This window comes from Pan troglodytes, chromosome 19 (assembly GCF_028858775.2).
Source record: "Pan troglodytes isolate AG18354 chromosome 19, NHGRI_mPanTro3-v2.0_pri, whole genome shotgun sequence".
NCBI classification, from domain to species: Eukaryota; Metazoa; Chordata; class Mammalia; order Primates; family Hominidae; genus Pan; species Pan troglodytes.
The window spans coordinates 20862707-20880788 of NC_072417.2; the positions used below are offsets into that span (position 1 = coordinate 20862707).

General features: G+C 38.0%; 1 protein-coding gene across 33 annotated transcripts in view; it reads left to right on the forward strand.

Annotated features, from left to right (window-relative positions):
* The window catches only part of CDC27 (cell division cycle 27), a 69092-nt gene that overhangs the window by 36638 nt on the left and 14372 nt on the right, over nt 1-18082 (forward strand). For 12 of the 33 annotated variants that reach the window (XM_009431857.5, XM_063798389.1, XM_024350276.3 and 9 more), the window contains 6 exons: nt 799-911; nt 8425-8524; nt 9971-10178; nt 10385-10554; nt 13506-13658; nt 15043-15251. In XM_009431857.5, coding sequence (XP_009430132.1) covers nt 799-911; nt 8425-8524; nt 9971-10178; nt 10385-10554; nt 13506-13658; nt 15043-15251 — 953 coding nt within the window. Of the gene's footprint in view, nt 1-780; nt 912-8424; nt 8525-9970; nt 10179-10381; nt 10555-13505; nt 13659-15042; nt 15252-18082 lie in introns of all 33 variants that reach the window. The other 21 variants (XM_511624.9, XM_024350275.3, XM_063798373.1 and 18 more) reach the window with 3 other exon arrangements.

Sequence of the window (18082 nt, forward strand, 5' to 3'; positions counted from 1 at the left end):
TTAGTGATTATTTATAATATGCAGTTTGAGGATTGTGTACAGGACATCAGGGTAACAGTAAGTTTTGAAGAAAATTCTCTGGTAGCCAAAGGGGAAAAACAGTGCACTGATACAATAGTCATAGATCATTTAAAGAAGCTAGATGGTGGAAATGAATAGAAATAAGGGAATAAATTAGAGAAGACTGAAGAGCCAAGCAAAGATTTTTTTTTCTCCAAGGGAACAGAAACCAATTAATGAAGATTAGAAAAACTAAGCAATATTAACTCTAAAGAACAATATCCTTAGATTTTGGAAAGTAATCAGATGGTTGTTTTTTTAAAATCTACTCCTCTGAACTCCTTTAGAACTGTTACCAAGTGCCAAAGGAGTATAAAATCTTATCGTATTATTATTTTTTTCTGTGTATAATGAGATAAATCATAAATCTTGAGAATTTAGCTGTCTTAAAATTTTTTAGTACTTAACCCCAAATAGAGAAGGTATGTAATAAATGGAGGATGGTCACAATGAGATGAAAAGAATAGCTTCTGGGGATTTTTAGTCTTTGAAACAAAAAGCGAAAGATGAAAAGTCATTATAGAGGTAAAAATACTGTGAGATTAAAACAGGGAAATAGACTAATGTTCATACTAATACAACAATAATTAACAATATGGTATAAATAGTTTATCTTTAAGGTGACAGTATATTATGGCTGCTTGTATTGAGAAAATGTAGATGGGAGCGTTGTGTTGTCTTTTATCATTTACAGTGCAGCCCATAATTCACAAACCTTAGACTTTTTGTGTTTTACAGTCTGTTGCCAGAATCGGCCAAACTGGAACAAAGTCTGTCTTCTCACAGAGTGGAAATAGCCGAGAGGTAACTCCAATTCTTGCACAAACACAAAGTTCTGGTCCACAAACAAGGTATTTATCATTGTAATTATTCAACTTTTCTTGGCATAAAACTTGATTCTTTACATTTCTTCAATTTAGGCAGATAGTGACTCTCATGGATTCTAGAATAACTACTGTAAATTTTGAAGATGTAAAATTTGAAACCTCTAACTTACAACACTAGTGTAATTTTGAGTTGAGTTTTGTAATGCACAGAAGACAATAGTTAACTAAAGCAGCGTTTTAGTTTACTGTGATTGCCTCATGGATTTGTAATTTTCTTCTTATGCACATGACCCTTTCTATAGTTTAGGTACAGATAGGTTTCGTACCCCTTCCCACATTATGCATGTCTATAAACAGATTATAAAAATAACAGACAAATAAACTTCAAATAATGCATCTATTTCCACACAGAAATGGTGTTAGATAGAATTTTCTTTTCCTCTTCAAGGACTCAATAGATTATAGCTAACATTTTAAAAGGAAGATACAATTTTCTTTCTCCTTTCTAAAACTGTGAACATGTACCTAAATTTTAAAACAGACACACACACAGGTGTGCATATACCTCCTTGACTATCTAAAAGACCTCTATGTTCCTGTAATGCTCCCAGAATGGTAAGTCTAATCCTCTTGAGTGCCAGCTTGCAGTGATTGCCTGAGGCTCTGTTGTGAGAAGGAACTTGAGACCTCCTGCAAAGCAACATTATATGTAAAAATAATTTCTGATTTGTACATTTCACTTTAGAGTCAAACAAATAGACTAACACTAATAAACATCAGCTCTTTTTTTTATGGAGACGGAGTTTCACTCTTGTTGCCCAAGCTGGAGTGCAGTGGTGTGATCTCGGCCCACCACAACCTCCACCTCCCGGGTTCAAGCGATTCTCCTGCCTCAGCCTCCTGAGTAGCTGGAATTATAGGCATGCGTCACCACACCCAGCTAATTTTGTATTTTTAGTAAAGACAGGGTTTCTCCATGTTGGTCAGGCTGGTCTCGAACTCCCAACCTCAGGTGATCTGCCTGCCTCAGCCTCCCAAAGTGCTGGGATTACAGGCATGAGCCACCGTGCCTGGCCAACATTCACTCTTAATAATTTTGTGTTCTTTGTATTGTTGATTCCATTTTATCTCCTTAATTGCCTATATTAGTTTTCTAGGGCTGCCATAACAAAGTACCACAACTTAGTGTCTTAAAACAACAGATACTTATTCTCTTACAGTCGTAAAGCCATAAGTCCAAAATCAAGGTGTTGGCAGGGTTGTTCCCCTTCCAAAATCTCTAGAGGAGGATTTTTCCTTGCCTCCTCCAGCTTCTGATAACCCCAGGTGTTCTTTAGCATGTGACAGTATAACTCAGTATCTTCCTCTGTCTTCACATGGTCATCTTCCATGTGTGTTTCTGTATCTAAATTTCCCTCTTGTAAAGACAACACTTATATTGGATTAGGGTCAACCCAGATATCCTCAGCTTAACTCAATGACATCTGCAAAAACCAAATTTCCGAATAAAATCACATTGACATGTACTGGGGCTTAGGGCTTCAACATGTCTTTTGGGGAGGCACAATTCAATATTGCCTTATTAGCAATTGCTCTTTATTTTGTCTTTTTAGAGGTTGTTTGGAGTTTGTAGTAAACATTTTAACTTATCAAGGTTTGCCTTCAAGTAATAGACAATTTCATGTATAGCACAGAACCTTACAATAGTATACTTTCGTGCTCCTCTCTTAGTCTTTATGGGAGGGATGGTTGTAATATATTTAATTTCTATATATGTTATAAACCCCACAGTGCATTATTGTGGTTGTGGTTTCTGCCTTAAACAGTCAGTTGTCTTTTTATAGAGTTTTGTTTTTGTTTTTGTTTTTGTTTTAGACGGAGTTTCGCTCTGTTACCCAGGCTGTAGTGCAATGGTGCAATCTCGGCTCACTGCAACCTCCACCTCCCCAGTTCAAGCAATGCTACTGCCTCAGCCTCCCATGTAGCTGGGATTACAGGCATGTGCCACCATGCCCGGCTAATTTTTGTATTTTTAGTAGAGACGGGGTTTCACGATGTTGGCCAGGCTAGCGTCAAACTCCTGACCTCAAATGATCCACCCGCCTCAGCCTCCCAAAGTGCTGGGATTACAGGCATGAGCCACCACGCCCAGCTGAAATTTTTTTAAATGAGAAAAAGAAGTCTATTTTATATTTACACACATAACTACAATTTCTGGTGCCCTTTCCTTCTATAGATCCAGATTGCGATCTGATATCATTTTCCTCCACCTTGAAGGACTTCTTTTTAACATTTCTTTTTTTTTTTTTTTTTTTTTTAAGACAGAGTCTCACTCTGTCACCAGGCTGAAGTGCAGTGGCACGATCTCGGCTCACTGCAACTTCTGCCACCTGGGTTAAAGCGATTCTCCTGCCTCAGCCTCCCGAGTAGCTGGGACTACAGGTGTGCACCACCACACCCAGCTAATTTTTGTATTTTTAGTAGAGACGGGGTTTCACCATGTTGGCCAGGATGGTCCCGATCTCTTGACCTTGTGATCCTCCTGCCTTGGCCTCCCGAAGTGCTGGGATTACAGTCATGAGCCACCGCACCTGGCCTTTTTATCATTTCTTATAGTACGAGTCAGCTGGTAATGAATTTTTTCAGCTTTTGTGGATCAGAAAAAAAAGTTCTTATTTCATCTTTATTTTTGAACAATGTTTTTACTAGGCAAGAATTTTTTTTTTTTTCTTTTTCTTTTTCTTTTTTTTTTTTTTTTTTGAGACAGAGTCTTGCTTGTTGCCTGGGCTGGAGTGCAATGGCACAATCTTGGCTCCCTGCAACCTCTGCTTCCCGAGTTGAAGCAATTCTCCTGCCACGGCCTCCCGAGTAGCTGGGATTACAGGCATGTGCTATCATGCTCAGCTAATTTTTGCATTTTTAGTAGAGATCGGCTTTCACCATGTTGGCCAGGCTAGTCTTGAATTCCTGACCTCAGGTGATCCGCCCATCTTGGCCTCCCAAAGTGCTGAGATTACAGGCATGAGCCACTACGCCTGGCCAAGAATTTCTAATTGACAATTTTTTTAGGGATGTTGCTTTACTGGTTTTTTGGCTTATATTGTTTCTGACAAGAAATCTGCTGTCAATCTCATTTTTGTTCCTCTGTATGTAGTAATATGTCTTTTCTCTGTTTCAAGGTTTTGTTTTTAATTGCTGATTTTAAGCAATTCGATTATGATGTGCTCTAGTGTAGCTTTCTTGTTTCTCGGCCTTTGGATTTATTGAGCTTCTTGGATCTGTGGGTTTATAGTTTTCATAATAGTTGGCTAAATTGGGGGCATTATTTCTTCAAATATTATGTCCATGTCTTACCCTCTCCCTCTGGGACTCCAGGTACTTGTATATTAGATTGCTTGAAGTTGCCCCACAGCTCACTAATTCTTCATTTTTGTTTCCAATCTTTCTCCTCTCCGTGTTTCATTTTGGATAGTGTTTATTGCTATGTCTTCAAATTAATGTTTCTTCAGCAGTGTCAGACCTGTTATTAACCACATCCAGTGTTGTTGGGTTTTTTGTTTTGTTTTGTTTTTTTTTATTGCAGACATTTGTCTTTCATCTCTAGATTGATTTGGTTTTCTTTCTTTCTTTTTTTTTTTTTTTGAGATAGAGTCTCGCTCTGTTGCCCAGGCTGGAGTGCAGTGGCACAATCTGGCTCACTGCACCCTCCGCCCCTCCTGGGTTCAAGCGATTCTCCTGCCTCAGCCTCCTGAGTAGCTGGGATTACAGGCATGTGCCACTGCGCCCTGCTAATTTTTGTATTTTTAGTAGAGACGGGGTTTCACCATGTTGGTCAGGCTGATCTCAAACTCCTGACTCGTGATCCGCCCACCTCGGCCTCCGAAAGTGCTGGGATTACAGGTGTGAGCCACCGCGCCCAGCCTTTTTTTTTTTTTTTTTTTTTGAGACAGGGTCTCACTGTCACCCAGGCTGGAGTGCAGTGATGCTACTATGGCTCACTGTAGCCTCAAACTCCTTGGCTCAAGCGATTCTCTTGCGTTAGCCTCCTGAGTAGCTGGGACTACAGGCACATGCCACCACATGTGGCTGATTATTTTTATTTTTATTTTTTTGTAGAGACAAGGACAAGGTCTCTATGAGACAAGTTCTTGCTATGTTGTCCAGGCAGATCTTGACCTCCTGGCCTGAAGCAGTCCTGGCTTGGCCTCCCAAAGTGCTGGGCCGACAGGCATGAGCCACCTCATCCAGTCTCTTCGATGTTTTTGAACGTATAGGATGTATTTGTATTTTTTTAATGTTTTTGCCTACTAAGTCTGTTACTTTGTTATTTCTAAGTGTTTCTTGTATTACTTTTCCTCTTCATTGTAGATTATATTTTCCTGCTGTTTTCTATGCCTAGTGTTTTTTAATTGGATGTCAGTTATTATAAATTTTACTTTTTTTCTTTGAGACAGGGTCTTTTACTCTGATGCCCAGGCTAGAGTACAGTGGTGTGATTATAGCTCAGTGCAGCCTTAAACTCCTGGGCTCAAGAAGTCCTCCCACTTCAGGCTCCCGGGTAGCTGGAACTATAGGCACGTGCCACATATGGCTAATTTTTTTTTAGTTTTGCAGAGATGGGGTCTTGCTGTGTTGCTCAGGCTGTTCTCAAACTCCTGGCCTCAAGCAATCCTCCCACCTCACCCACCCGAGTTGTTGGGATTACAGGTGTGAGCCACTGTGCCTGGCTATAAATTTTACATTGTTGATTACTGGATATTTTTGCATTCCTTTAGGTATTTTAAAGTTTTATTCTGAGATGCAGTAAAGTTGCTTGGAAACAGCTTGATCCCTTCAGGTCTTACCTTTTAAATTTTGTCCAGACAAAAGTAGCCTTAGTCTGGACTAATCTTGTCCCACCATTGAGGAAGTACCCTTTGAGTACTCTCCTCAAAAACCTGTTTAGTATGAGGTTTCTTCACTCTGCCTATTGAAAGTATGAGCTATTCCCAGCTTGGAGTGAGATCCAGTAATTATTCTGTCTACTTCTTTTCAGTAATACGTTCCCCAGCTTTGGGTAGTTTCTTCACTATAGTACTATAATGTAATTCTGATGCTAACTACCCAAACTTAGCACAGACACCACAGGTTAAGATCACAGTCCCCAACAAGAACTGTCTGAACTGCCCAGTTGTAGGTTCTGGGTTCCCCAGGCCACCCACATTTCTGACCAACTGGCTACAAATTTAAGGATTCCTACTACCCTCTTACATTCAGTAATTTGCTAGAGCACCTCACAGAGTCCAGGAAAGTGCTATACTTAATGATTACAGTTTTATTGTAGATGACATAATTAGGAGATCCATAGGATTAGATATGGGAGGGTCCTGATACAGAGCTTTCATGTCTTCTTTCTGGGCTCACCCTCCCAATGCATCAGTATGTTTACAAACCAGGAATTTGAGCCAAGTTTTGGTGTTCAAAATTTTTATTAGGGTTTTTAAATTATGTAGGTGTGATTGATGGAATCATTGGCCACATGATTGAACTCAATTTCCTTCCCAGAGGAGCTCAGGCTGGTGTTGCTGGCTCAAAGCCCCAGCCCTCTAATCACATGGTTGACTTTTTTTTTTTTTTTTGAGACAGAGTTTCGCTGTTGTCGCCCAGGCTGCAATGCAGTGGCACGATCTTGGCTCACTGCAACCTCCACCTCCCGGGTTCAAGTGATTACACTTGAACCCGCGAGTGGCTGGGATTACAGGCACCCGCCATCATGCCCAGCTAATTTTTGTATTTTTAGTAGAGACGGGGTTCCACCATGTTGGCCAGGATGATCTCGATCTCTTGACCTCGTGATCCGCCTGCCTTGGCCTGCCAAAGTGCTGGGATTACATGCGTGAGCCACCATGCCCGGCCACATGGTTGACCTCTACAGCACAGCCAGCACCCATCCAGAAAGTATCTAGGAGTTACTTCATTAGCATAAATTCAGGCATGGTCCCAGGAGCTCATAATGAATAACAAAGACATCCCTGTCACTTGAGGAATTCCAAGGACTTAGTAGATCTCAGGAGCCTGGGACGTGGACCAGACAAATTCTTTATTATATAACACTCAAACACCTACACTGATCAATTTTCAACTGAAGACTCTAGGGAAGCCCTCTGCAGATCTTTGTAGGTCTCCTCTTTGTAGCTCTCTTCTCTCTGGTGCTCTGCCTTGCAAATTCTGGCTGCTTTGGCTTTCTCAAATTCTCAACATTTTCTTTTCAACACAGTGGGACCACTGAGCTCTATTTTGCATTCTTTTTTCCTGCAAGGTGGCCCTAGAACTGTCCTCGGAAATGTTTTGCCTATTGTCCAGTGTCTGAAAACCATTGTTCCATATATTTGGTTCAGTTTGTAGTTATCTGAAATGGGAGAATAAATTTATTCCATTTTACTCTGTCATGACTAGCGGAAGTCTGTTCTTTCTATTTAGAAAGTTTTTTTAGAGATGATTAGAATGGCATAGTACTTTTAGCTAAATCATCCAAGAAAGGTTGTGTGTCATTTGCTCCATATGAAGTGAAGTCTAATTCTGAACTTTGGAAGCCTTTCGTTATCAAACTCCTAGTTTATCAGATGCAGATTAAAAGGATTTGTGTGTGTGTGTGTGTGTGTGTGTGTGATATATACACACATGCATATACAGAGGTATCTGTACATATTACATATGTACATATCGTAAAAGATGAAAATATATATCTTTTTATTTTCTGAAATTCTTTGACCCAGACTCAGGTAGCTAGTAGGATTTCCCATAAATTATAAAGTTTAGATAGTTTAGTCCATAAGTTTACCCACTGTCAATTCTAGATTGTTTCAGATTTTAAGTTTGCTTGCTAAGATTGAAATTCTCATATCTCAGGGTTTGCCTTTAAAGTAAAAATGTACAGAGGCTCCTTTCGCTCTAAACAGAATAAACCTTTGATATAGCTGTTTGAATTTACAGGGAAATAACTTCTCAAATATTAGTAGTTCTAGTGGTATTTACTTGTTAACAAATACCCCACATTTAGACTATCTTTGCCCAACTGTCTTTTCTTTTTTCTCTAACTTGTTGTAGTTGCAAATGAAGGGTAAAAATAATTGATTTATAGATGTGCGTATCATTTGTCGATCCAGAGTTTTATGAGGATTATTTTTAGTTCAAATTAAGAATTTCAGAGAGAGTGAAGATCTATGCTATAATCTTTACTATTTTGTAGTAACGAGTCATTTTATTTTTATTTTTTTATATGAAGGAAAGTTTATTAAGGATTGTTGACTTATGATCACAAGGTGAAGTCCCACAAGAGGCCATCTGCAAGCTGAGAAGCAGGAAAGCCAGTCCGAGTCCCTCATTTTTAAATACTGTGTTTTCATAGAGAAACCACAAAAAGAACTGATCAAATTCATCAACTTTAGAGTACTTATATAATTAATGTATATTTTTAAAATATACCCAAATTGAAACAATGGTTAATGGTCATAAATCAAGTAAAATATTAATGTCTTCCTTTATAATTTTTTTTTAGTACAACACCTCAGGTATTGAGCCCCACTATTACATCTCCCCCAAACGCACTGCCTCGAAGAAGTTCACGACTCTTTACTAGTGACAGCTCCACAACCAAGGTAATTTAAAGATTTCTGTATGTCACATTTACTTAATGCTTCCCCTGCTAAAATTTCTGTTCATTGATGACTCCATTCCTAATAAGTTAACAAAGAGACTATTTCGAATTTTAAAATGTTTTAATTTAGAGGGCCATCTATGATTTTTGTGAAGTTAATTAGTCCTTTGGTAAATATTATATAATATTCTTTTTTAATTAAAAAAAATTTTTTCTCAAGTTAAAAATGACATAGGAATAATCTTGAAATGGCAAAATTATAGGAATGGACAACAGATCAGTGATTATTAGGAGTTAGGCCTCTAGGGAGGATGTTACTATTAAATCATGGCACAAAAGAATTTCATTGTGGTGGTACAACAGTCCTGTATCCTGATTGTGGTGGTTGATTACACAGATCCATTCACGTGATAAAATTTTATAGAACTATGCACACACAAACACACACACGGGTTTATATAAAAACTGAAGAAATCCATGTAAGGTCTTTAGTTGATAATATTGTACTAATTTCAGTTTCCTGGGTATGATGATATACTATGGTTATGTCACATGTTATCATTTGCAGAAGAGTGAGTCTAAAATTATCTGAAAATAAAAGTTAAAAAAAACTGGAGACCCGGCGGACGCAGTGGCTCACGCCTGTAATCCTAGCACTTTGGGAGGCCAAGGTGGGCCGATCACTTGAGCTTAGGAGTTTGAGACCAGCCTGGTCAACATAGCAAGACCCCATCTCTGAAAAAAAAAATTAGCTGGGATGGTAGTACTCTTTGATCCCAGCTGCTTGGGAGGCTGTGGTGGGAGAATCACTTGAGCCTGGGGAGGTCAAGGCTGTGGTGAGCTCTGATGACATCATTACACTCCAGCACGGGCAACAGAATAAGATCCTGTCCCAAAAACAAAACAAAGGCCGGGCACGGTGGCTCATGCCTATAATCCCAGCACTTTGGGAGGGCAAGGCAGGCAGATCACCTAAGGTCAGGAGTTCGAGACCAGCCTGACCAACGTGGAGAAATCCAGTCTCTTCCAAAATAAAAATTAACCGGGCGTGGTGGCTCATGCCTGTAATCTCAGTTACGCGGGAGGCTGAAGCAGGAGAATCGCTTGAACCTGGGAGGCAGAGGTTGGGTTGCGGTGAGCTGAGAATTACATCTACTTATTTTCTTACTTTTAAATAATAAATGAGAGTTTGATATACTTTCACAAGAGGGCTACACTTAATGCTGACACACCTTAGTCACTATTAGTTAATGTAATTTATGTTCAGAATTACTGTGTTTAAAATTAAATGACTTTGAAGACCTTTGTTTTTATAAACTCTCTTCTGAAAAAAATATAGAATTAATCAAGATTGTACATTTATTTTATATCTAATATTGGAGAAAGGGCTGAGGAGAAATCTAAAATACATGAGTATAACAGGTGTGAAATTTCTCCCCTTTTACAGGAGAATAGCAAAAAATTAAAAATGAAGTTTCCACCTAAAATCCCAAACAGAAAAACAAAAAGTAAAACTAATAAAGGAGGAATAACTCAACCTAACATAAATGATAGCCTGGAAATTACAAAATTGGACTCTTCCATCATTTCAGAAGGGAAAATATCCACAATCACACCTCAGATTCAGGCCTTTAATCTACAAAAAGCAGCAGCAGGTCTGTTTTAAATGCTTAATATTATCTTTGTATTTTATTATGTACTTATTTTAAGTAAATTTCTTTATGTTCATTACAGTACCTTCATTGTTTTTTATATAGATGTTGGAATTTTTAATAGATTAGTTTGTAATTACCTTTTCTAGAGAAGCAAACTAGTTTATTGCGTTTTTTCCTTTGTTTACTATGTTGTTTTCTCCTAGAAGGTTTGATGAGCCTTCTTCGTGAAATGGGGAAAGGTTATTTAGCTTTGTGTTCATACAACTGCAAAGAAGCTATAAATATTTTGAGCCATCTACCTTCTCACCACTACAATACTGGTTGGGTACTGTGCCAAATTGGAAGGGCCTATTTTGAACTTTCAGAGTACATGCAAGTAAGTATAGAAAATGGTTATATATGCCTTTCTAGAGATAATTTCAATTTCATTAAAATAAATGCCCATGCTTAAGAAGGCTAGATCTAAAAGATCAGTGTTTATTATGTAATGTCTATATATTTATTTTGTCAGTATTTATAATTTATAGATATAGTTCTTTCTTGTGTTAAGGAGTAATTTAAATTCTTTGCAACTTCTCGGAATAGGTTTATAGAGACCCAAGTCATCCAGACATTCTTACGTAGAGTATGTCCTATTCAGTTGTGTCTGAAAATACATATTTATATTTACCATGTAATAGGATTTATTTTTTTCTGCAATATACAGAGTTAATTACTGGGGTGAATTTTTGACATTGAATATGTTTTATAAACTTGAAGAATGCTATAAAGAAAATTGTGCTGAATTGAGGACACAATGTCCTTATTACAAGGCTTTTTACTCTTTGGATTTTAATTAAATTTGTTGCTTAAGTTATCTGTCTATACCAGAAAAGGAGAGAATGATTAACCTAAAGCCAAAGAAAATTCTAATTCCCAATTTATATTACCCCTTAGTTCTTCCCAAAGCATTTTCTCCACCCCCAACTTAAAAAAAGAAACCTTTTAGAAACCTATATATTAATAAAATATCTCTAATATGGATTAAAGTTGATATGATTCGTTTTTTGCTTAATTTGCTTTCAGTTCATTTATTCAATATATATCTCTGTGCATATGATATCCTGGACTCTCTTCTAGACTCTGTATTACAGCTAGTCAGACAATTTCTTGCCTCTGTGGAGCTTACATTCTAGCAACAGACAGATTATAAGCCAATAAATGTATAAGAACAGGTAGCAATAAGTCATGAAGAAAAATGAAGCATGGTGAGGAAACTGGGAGACAATGAAGTATGGTGTTTTTGTTTTCATGTACTCAGAGGGAAGGTTACTCTTCCCTTCATGATCCATGCAAAGATCTAGGGGAAAGGTGTTCTTTCCCACAGGGAATACATACAGAGGATACCTATTCATATAATTTAATTTTGAATAGTACAGAACAGAGAGTTGAAGACAGAAAGTCTTATTCATTGCTACAAAACCCATATTTCGATTATGGTCCTTTACTGGTATGTAGCATATACACAGGCAAGAGCTGTGTTCGGAAAAGCCATTTAAAAAATTATTTCTAATTTATTGTTTCACAGCTACTTTAACATAAATGAATTTTATTGTTTCCCCTAGTTATAGTGGTGACCCAAATATTTAATTAAAGAAAGCCTCTGTTTCAACTTAATTTCTGAGTTTTTTTCCCATTTTTCTTTTTGTCTATGCCATAATCATTTTTCAGAGGAAGCAACAGATTCTGAAAACCTTGAAACCAAAAGGTACCTACCTATATTTGGCTGATAGGTCTTTTATCTTGTTACCATGCCTGAATGAAAAACTTGGCCAGGTGTGGTGGCTCATGCCTATAATACCAGCACTTTGGGAGGCCAAGGAAGGGGGATCACTTGAGCTCAGGAGTTGGAGACCAACCTGGCCAATGTGGTGAGACCCTGTCTCTACAAAAAAATGAAAAAATTAGCTGGGTGTGGTGGCACTCACCTGTGGTCCCAGCTACTTGGGAGGCTGAAGTGGAAGGATCACTTGAGCCCTGCAGGTCAAGGCTGCACACTTACCTTTACAACTTTTAAGAGATTGCAAGGAAGTTACAAATCGTTAAGCTATTCCTATATATCATATGACCACTTCTTGGAATTAAGCACTCAGTTTTAAAATGGTCTTATTTTCTGTCATACTCATTTCATTAAGAGTAGTCCAGATATTCCTTATTATAAACTAAACTGTGAGAATTTCTTTTCCTTTCTTTTTTTTTTATTACCTAGACCTTTTCTGGCAGCTGAGAATTTTGGACTTGGTAAATTGATAAACTAGGAAACTGATTTTATATAACCTAAATCCTCAAACTTTAGAGGGAGAGAAACACAGTTCTGGGAGCTGTGAATGTGATGAGGAAAAAAATTGATGAGGCAGCTGAGGAGAGACCCTGAAGTCAAGAGAGTGCTGCAAAGGAAAGGATAATTAATAGGTAGGGCCTATGATTCCTAGCAGACACAATATTGGTGTGTATATTCAGGGCTCAATAGGATTGATAACCATAGGATTGATAGCCAGCTTAACCTGTTTCTTCCCTCTAAATTTTCTAGCACAACCTCTCGGTAAAAATTGTTCAAAAATAGATTTTATGTTACAGAAATCATTCTTCCGTCATCTTTCCTAAAAGAGTTATTCTGGCCAGGTGCGGTGGCTCACGCCTGTAATCCCAGCACTTTGGGAGGCCGAGGCGGGTGGATCACAAGGTCAGGAGATCGAGACCATCCTGGCTAACATGGTGAAACCCTGTCTCTACTAAAAAATACAAAAAATTAGCCAGGTGTGGTGGCAGGCGCCTGTAGTCCCAGCTGCTTGGGAGGCTGAGGCAGGAGAAGGGCGTGAACTCGGGAGGCGGAGCTTGCAGTGAGCCGAGATTGCACCACTGCACTCCAGCCTGGGCGACAGAGTGAGACTCCATCTCAAAAAAAAAAAAAAAGAGTTATTCTGTAATGCCATTATTAAAACTTGGAAATGTGGTTTTTGAGAAGGAAATACTGACTTTTCTTTTGAATTGTAGCTTTGTATAGATTTCTCTTCGGTCTTTTTGGTAGAAACTCAAATTTCCTTTTCAGAGTTCATGTTCTTACCATGGCTTGTATATAAATACTAGGTTGACTGTCAATATGGTTACATCACTGTTTGACCTGCCATAGTAGATTGCTGAATTTGTCCTTGTGTTAATACTCATTCACATAAAAACCATAATACAAGGCAGCATTTAGATCCTGTGAAGATAATGACCAGGGCTTTCCCTGTGTATATATATAAATTGTATCAACTTGTTTTCTCTTACTAGTTTTTTTTATTTCAGGCTGAAAGAATATTCTCAGAGGTTAGAAGGATTGAGAATTATAGAGTTGAAGGCATGGAGATCTACTCTACAACACTTTGGCATCTTCAAAAAGATGTTGCTCTTTCAGTTCTGTCAAAAGACTTAACAGACATGGATAAAAATTCGCCAGAGGTATGTTAACCAAAATACTTTGCTTATATAGTTACCTTTTTGATCACCCTCAACAGATAGAGATGAACCAAGCAATTCAAACACTATTTAGTGTCACCCACACTTATTTCTTTTTTTTCCTCTCTCTCTAGTCAGGGACTCAGAGAGGAAGAGAAAGTCCTAGAATGTGTGGTGCAGATTCACAAATAGAAAAATCACAAAGCAGCTATTTCATTCAGGATTTATCGAGATTTGACTACGTTAAATTTGCTGTTGTCACCAAGATTAGGGTTCATTGAGCAGAAGTTACATAGATTGAAAAAATTAATAATTTTAAATTAAAATAAATTAGTATTGTCATTGTAAGACATAGGTGCAATTAATGTACATGCTCTAATCTTGTAAGATTGTATTTCATTGCATCTCAAAAATATTTAATGATACTTTTGTAACATATCTAAGCTTAGAATTAAACACAGTCAACTCCCATTATTTGCGGTAATTCTGTAGTCAACATGAACACTGCATTAGTGCTACTGAACCAATGTTCCTGGGAGTGATGGAGAGTTTGAAACAGAGATAGATTGTGGATTATAATCTTGAATCCTAAAAATAACTCATCCTGGTAGATCCCATTTTCTTTACAAAAGAGAGAATGCTGCTGGGTGTGGTGGCTTACACCTATAATCCCAGCACTTCGGGAGGCTGAGGCAGGCGGATTCCTTGAGCTCAGGAGTTCCAAGACCAGCCTTGGCAACATGGCAAAACCCTTCTCCACAAAAAATACAAAAATTAGCCAGGTATGGTGGCTGGCATCTGTGGTCCCAGCTGCTCGGGAGGCTGAGACAGGAGGATCACTTGAGCCTAGGTGGCGGAGGTTGCATTGAGCCAAGATCACACCACTGCCCTCCAGCCTGGACAACAGAACAAGACCAGATCTCAAAAAAAAAAAAAAAAAAAGAGAGAGAATGAGGTTCAGAGGTGACTTGCCTGAAGCCACCCTACTTAAAAGTGCCAGCAGTGGGATTCAAATTCTGTCCAACTGTCCCCAGAGCCAAAGCTTCTTGCACTACACTAAACTAGCCCACAGAGTTTCTGTCCCTGGTCATCTCTGCATGAGAGCTAAAACAAGAAGGTAGAGTCACATTATTCAACCTCAAATGAGAACATACCTTTTGATGACTATGAAAGCACTGCAAGTATTGATTTTGGTTTTACAAATAAATTTTAGCAATCAGACAAATTCACAAATATGGAATCTGTGAATAATTAGAATTGAGTATCTACTGAAGCTCCTCCATTTTTGTCTTTCTGTTCTAAGTTGAGGCTTGATTTTAGTCATAGATTTGGTTTTAGAAAAAGTAAAATTTTAATTCTGTTTGGTTTTTGTTCCCATTTTTTTAAGGCCTGGTGTGCTGCAGGGAACTGTTTCAGTCTGCAACGGGAACATGATATTGCAATTAAATTCTTCCAGAGAGCTATCCAAGTTGATCCAAATTATGCTTATGCCTATACTCTATTAGGGCATGAGTTTGTCTTAACTGAAGAATTGGACAAAGCATTAGCTTGTTTTCGAAATGCTATCAGAGTCAATCCTAGACATTATAATGCATGGTAAGTGGTAATGAAGTACAAAGACAAAGTCGTATTGATGGTGCTGGTACTTACTAATTTTTCTTGTTAGATAGCTCTTTATTATCATGAATTTGGTTACTTATACTTAGGGATGGTACATACTGGTCAATAACTTCCAACTAAAATGTTTTCTTATGAAATGTACGTCTTTAACAAACTCTTAAATTAACTAATGATAATAGAATACCAGATCCTTATACTCAACAGTTTCAGCCTTCTACCAAACTTTTGCAGATACTGTAGTTGTTTTTTGTTTGTTTGTTTGTTTAGTTTTGTTACTTTGTTGCTTTTTCTTCGAACACCGAAATGGTGATTGGGATGAAAAGTGCTTGGGAAATTGGAAAGGAATAGCATAATTCACTTATTGGATAATAGGAAAAAAAATTGAAAAAATTTACTAGTTGCTGCTTTTTGACAGTGTTCTGGTTTATTGAGTTACTATTAAGAACTTAGTGTACCCTTTTATTTAGCAGTATCTCTATTTTACTTTTTTGTACTTGTGTATAAGTAGACACATAGGAAATTACTACCTAGGTCATATTGTTATCAACTGAATAAGATATGAAAAAGTTTGGTCCTATTTCTGCCTCAACACCATACTTACTGTTGACATTTATTGTATTTTTCTGGACTGACTTAATAGTTTAAATATCAAGAGAAGGTATAATTCTGAAGCCATAACTCTGTGGTAGTTTTTTTGTCAGATACGGTTATCTTTGGGGTTATTATAGCAGTTGAGTTGTATCATTCTATTTGCTTCTAAATCTGAAGCATTATATTACTAAAACATTTTTTGATTTGTGAATATGTTGTTAATGGATTATGTCTCATTTTGCAGTAGTAGTTACATTGCCTGAAAGATGGCCAAAAAAATAGTGCTAGCTTTTGCTGACCAATGTAACAATCAACTTGCCAATGCTGCTGTCTCTTCCGATAGCTATGTTCTCTGTAATATTTTAAGAACTCAGTTTTTTTGTTTGTTTGTTTGTTTTTTGAGGCAGAGTCTCGCTCTGTCACCCAGGTTGGAGTGCAGTGGCGCCATCTTGGCTCACTGTATGCTCCGCCTCCCAGGTTCACGCCATTCTCCTGCCTCAGCCTCCCGAGTAGCTGGGACTATAGGTGCCTGCCACCATGCCCGGCTAATTTTTTTTGTATTTTTAGTAGAGACGGGATTTCACCATGTTAGCCAGGATGGTCTCAATCTCCTGACCTCATGATCCACCCACTTTGGCCTCCCAGTGCTGGGATTACAGGCATGAGCCACCATACCCGGCCAGGAACTCAGTTCTTAATAAGACTTGTGTTGTTTTTGATTTTTTCCCAAGTCTGGTTGATCCTTGTGTTGTTGTTTTTTTAAATGTGTATTGTCTGTTCAGCTATTTTGCAGGAGTTGCATTCTTAAAAAACTTAACCATATCAAAAATTGTGTTTAAAGGAGGATTATTCAGATTGGCAAGCTTTTACTAGGAGGAGTTTAAATGCTGACGTATTTAGGTAACTAAATACTGAGCAACTTTATTCTAACTACAAAATAGATAGCCTTTTTTTGTTTTCACTTTCACTATCATTAGCATAGTGTTTAATACCTTTTCTTCATCTATAACACAAGTATAATGATATATAAAGCCACTCAAATAAAGCAGATATGTTGTGCTTTTTTCTTATTCATTTGATGCTTATTCCCCATCATCATCATCATCATCTAGTTATGGCCATGAGAAGTCTCCGTAATATAAACCATCCACACTATATTCATTTGACATTTTGAAAATTCAGGAGAAATACCTGCATATTAACCTAATACACTATTACATAGCCTTTAAAAATTGTAATTTTGAGGTCTATAAGTATAGGAGCATGCTTTTGATAACAGTAAGTGGGGGACAAGGAAGCCAAACATGACACTATGTATGCTATAATTATAATAATATAAAACAGAAATGTGGAAATAGCATTGTTAGGAGTTCAGCCTTTAGAATCATTAAGGAAGAACCTGGTTAGAATCTTTATTAGCTGTATAACTTTAAGCAAGTTATTTAACTTCTCTAAGTTTCAGTTTCCTTATTCGAAATAAGGATGATAATGGTACCTATGATTCCTCTAGGGATTAAATGAGATAATTTAGCAATGGTCTTGGCACACATGTAATAACTACTCAGTAAAAATTAGCTGTTAAATCTAGAATATGACAGGTATGGTGGCTCATACCTATAAGCCCAGCACTTTAGGAAGCTGAAGCTGGAAGATTACTTGAGACCAGGAGTTTGAGACCAGCCTGGTCAACATAGCAAGACCCCTTCCCTAACAAAAAAAAAAAAAAAAAGAAAACAATTAAGGCCGGGCGCGGTGGCTCACGCCTGTAATCCCAGCACTTTGGGAGGCTGAGACGGGCGAATCATGAGGTCAAGAGATCAAGACCATCCTGGCCAACATGGTGAAACCCCGCCTCTACTAAAAATACAAAAATTAGCTGGGTGTGGTGATGCGTGCCTGTAGTCCCAGCTGCTTGGGAGACTGAGGCAGGAAAACCACTTGAACCTGGGAGGTGGAGGTTGTGCCACTGCACTCCAGCATGGCAACAGAGTGAGACTCCATCTCAAAAACAAAACAAAACAAAACAAAACAAAAAAAACAATTAGTCAGGCATGGTGGTGTATGCCTGTAGTCCTAACTACTCAGGAGGCTGAGGTGGGAGGATTGCGTGAGCCTAAGAGTTCAAGGTTACCTGCAGTGAGCTATGATCACGCCATTGCACTCCAGCCCGGGCGACAGAGCAAGACGCTGAATTAAAAAAAAAAAAAAAATCTATA